The sequence below is a fragment of the Triticum aestivum genome, chromosome 2A, assembly GCF_018294505.1.
Source record: "Triticum aestivum cultivar Chinese Spring chromosome 2A, IWGSC CS RefSeq v2.1, whole genome shotgun sequence".
In the NCBI taxonomy this organism is placed as follows: Eukaryota; Viridiplantae; Streptophyta; class Magnoliopsida; order Poales; family Poaceae; genus Triticum; species Triticum aestivum.
The window spans coordinates 381,834,826-381,838,336 of NC_057797.1; the positions used below are offsets into that span (position 1 = coordinate 381,834,826).

Sequence of the window (3,511 nt, forward strand, 5' to 3'; positions counted from 1 at the left end):
CCCTCAAACCCCTAAAAATAACCGCTTTTTTACAGTTTTCGCCGAAAAAACGCCGTAGACTAGAACCTCTAAACCCTCAAACCCGTAAAAAAATTTAGAGGTCCAACCCTCAAACCACTTTGCAATTTGTAGAAGTAGGGGTTGAGGGGAAAATCTCCCCCCAACCCGCACTCCTCCTCGTCGCTCGCTCCTCGCTCGCGCGGGAGCCAACCGCTCCTCCTCCCGGCCTCCTCCTCCCGCCGCCTCCTGCCGCGCCGGCCATGGAAGGCCCCGCCGCCGCCGCGCCCGCCGCGCCCGTCCCGCCCGCCTCGCCGGCCCTCCAAGGTCGCTGGCTCGTCCCCGGCCGTGACCAAGCCGCGGAAGAAGCCCGCGGCGGCCGCCGTCGCCGAACCTCCTCCCGCCGCGCACGAGGTGTTCGAGGAAATGGCAAACCCATCCTCGTTCATGGACCTCCTCCAAAACGCGGTCTAGGAGATGCTTGATGGAGCCCGCTTGTGGTCTAGGAGATGGTGCCGAGGTGCAACTTTTTGGTGATGGTGCCGATGAGAGGAGGAAGATGATGATTTTGTGATGTAAACTATTAAACCATGCATCAATGATTGTCATTTGGTAGTTTGTTTGGAAGTTGATTGTGTTCTTGTTGTCATAAATTGTGAGATGTCAAATGATAGATTTAAAGGTTGGGGTCGAGGCAAAGACTAGAACCCTCAAATCCAATCCTTAAAGAAGTTTAAGGGTTGGGTTTGAGGGTTCTAGTATTTGCCCCTGTTTTTCAACCCTTAAAAGTGTCAAAAAGTGGCACTTCTCAACCCTTAAAACTGCTTTAAAGATTTGAGGGTTTGAGGGTTCTACTAGTAATGCTCTAACATTGCCGCGATGGGCTTTCCGTGTGCAGGGTCCACTGGGTTCCGTTCATGAGAGAAGCATCGCCGGCTGGGAGAGTTCAATGATCTGAACTAGGAAAGTTCAATGTAGAAATTTGCTACAGATTACATTACTTGAGAATTTTTCGTGTGATTCACGTCATCGTTGGCCCCATGTTCGCTGGCAAGACCACCGCGCTTCTCCGCCGGCACCGGCAGGTACTCACCCCCGTCCCATCTCTTGCTTACAGCTTCATTTCGCGTTGCTAGAAACAAAAAACAAGCAAGTTCAAATTGAAAATAATGAGAAGCAAGATGTTTAAAAAAATCAGAAGTTGTTTTTAGTGAATCTCTATTGAAAATTAGCTCATGTTTTAGTGAATCAGAAGTGGTTTGTATTTTTTGCTTGATGCGTGTTCTTGAGAAGTTCAAAACATGTACTTGTTCCGTGGTTTGCTATAACACTTGTTAGATTGCTCTCCAAAAAAATGTCATGTATTCGTGCATTTGTTACTGGCGTAGCAGCCCTGTATGTATTTTATCATCAGTTCATAAAGAAAAACAAGTTCAGGTTGTGGTGCCTTTTTCTTTCAGTAAAAATTCAGGTTGGGAAGCTTATTTTTTCCAAAGTGATTGTTTGGGTACTACAAGCTCCCACAGAGTGGAAGCGGTTGTTACAACAGGTTTGAAGTAGATGTTACAAAAGGTTTGATTTTTCTAGTAAATGGGACCACGGTTGGCCTTCTGCCCAGGCAGACCCCTTTTCTTCCTCCTAGGCACAGCCGCGGCATCCTTTTCAGTCCAAATCGACCACTGGCTGCCGTCCAAGTTGAATCCCTTCTACAATCTTCACCAAAAGCACCCATCCGCTCTATTCTAAACTACCACCAGCCTCTTCCATGTTCGCCTAGCTCCATCGCCAAAGCAAACGATGCAGTTTTTTTTCGCTACCTCTGTTTTTGTTTCTGTTCCTAGCTGCCAGAGCATCGCTTGGTTTTAATGCTTTTAAAAGAGTTCAACTAATATATTCTGAGTAGTTCAAATACAAGAGTCGAGAAAAGTACAGAGTTCTGACAGAGCTGGAAGAGAGTTTTGACAAAGTGGGAAGAGAGTCGTTCAGTACTAGAGCACTCGACCAATAAAATCAATGTTTTATTAGGATGGTAGGGGAAGAGAGTAGTCCGGGATAGCAAGTTCATTGCACAAAAAATGCTGGGAAGTTCATATGAAGTAGGAACAACTAGGTAAAAAGGTTTACCCAAGAAATACCTTGGCAAATTCACATGGCAGACACCTTGGGGTAACTACAGGTTTTTTTTTCCTTTGTCAACAAATCAGTGATGGTACTAATACATAAATTTTCGTGTATGTGATGAATTTCTATAAAAATGTTCAATATACAAATTTTTAGCAAATCATTTTGTATAAATGAAGTATTTTAAAGTACATAACTTTTTAGGTTTCGTTGTGAACTTGTGACGTTACTGCACATGAACTTGTTGTTCTTTTTACATGAACTTGTGCATGCTAATTCGTGGCTGTTGTGTGTGTGCAGGGTACATCCAACGACAACGAGTAGGCAACAAGTGTACTGGTGAGCAGCGGGACAGTAGCATGAAGCAGTTGAGTAGCTACTGAACTGATTCTGACACTGCAATATTAGTCCCACACAGCCTCTCAACACCCCCTGCTTGAACCTTAATAATTACTTGACAAAAGTAAAAGCCAGTAAACCTTCACTAGCTTGTGTTGACTGTTGTCTTATTGTACACATTATTTGTATTATCTTGGGTTTCAAGACTCTTTACTTGTTGGCTGGATATATTTAATGATAGAATGCCCTTGCAATGAGCTTTAATTGGTGCTTGCTTTATATTGCAGCATAAGAACTCGGCGTGCGTGGTCGTCAATGAGCTCTCCTACATAGTGGTCGCCCATGAAAAAAAGGCTCATGTCTAGCTACATGGAGAGTTTCAAAAATCAGAATTGAGAAAGTGCAAACCGCCAAGAAAGTTCTTTAACAGTAAAGAAAGTCTGTGTGTTTATATATTTGTGATTTGTGCTATGTGAGAGTTCATATTGTAAGATTATGGTGTTTGTTTTAAAGTTCAAATTATTAAAAGCCGTGAGGTTCACACACTGCCACAGTGGAAGTTTGTGAATTTGGTATATAAAAAAGGAAAGTGTTCATATTATATGGTTATAGTGTTTGTTCTGAAGTTCAAATTGTTAAAGCCATGAGGTTCACACTGTCTTTGTAATATTTTTTACTTTGGTAACATAAGATAGAAAAAGGATTGTAGTGTTCGTTTATAAGTTCATATTGTTAAAACAGCGAGGTTCAAACTGTTTCCTGAGAGATGTACTCTCTATGCATTGATATGTTAAAGGCTAATTTTCTGAGAGATGTACTCTTTGTGAATTTCTTTGTATTTTCGTAAGCTGATGGTATCATGTTTTGTTTAAAAATGTAGGCAGGTACTCCTGAGAGATCACTAGCCTTCTATGTTTTGTTTAAAAATGTAGGCAAGTACTCCTGAGAGATCACTAGCCTGCTATGACGATGCCGATCACTAGCGCGAAGGACACCAACAGGTTGAGGATGAAGTACACGACGCAGGCAATGAGGATGACCAAAACATGGAATC

The 3,511-nt window shown here is 42.8% G+C and overlaps 1 protein-coding gene across 1 annotated transcript; it reads left to right on the forward strand.

Moving 5' to 3' along the window:
* Positions 1-1,015: 1,015 nt before the first annotated feature.
* Positions 1,016-3,066, forward strand: LOC123188732 (thymidine kinase; the record flags this gene model as incomplete). Its single annotated transcript, XM_044600966.1, is given in 3 exon segments — positions 1,016-1,082; positions 2,419-2,485; positions 2,745-3,066. Coding segments are annotated over 2 exon segments (91 nt in total), but the record flags the coding sequence as incomplete, so codon positions are not given.
* Between the last annotated feature and the right edge of the window lie 445 nt (positions 3,067-3,511).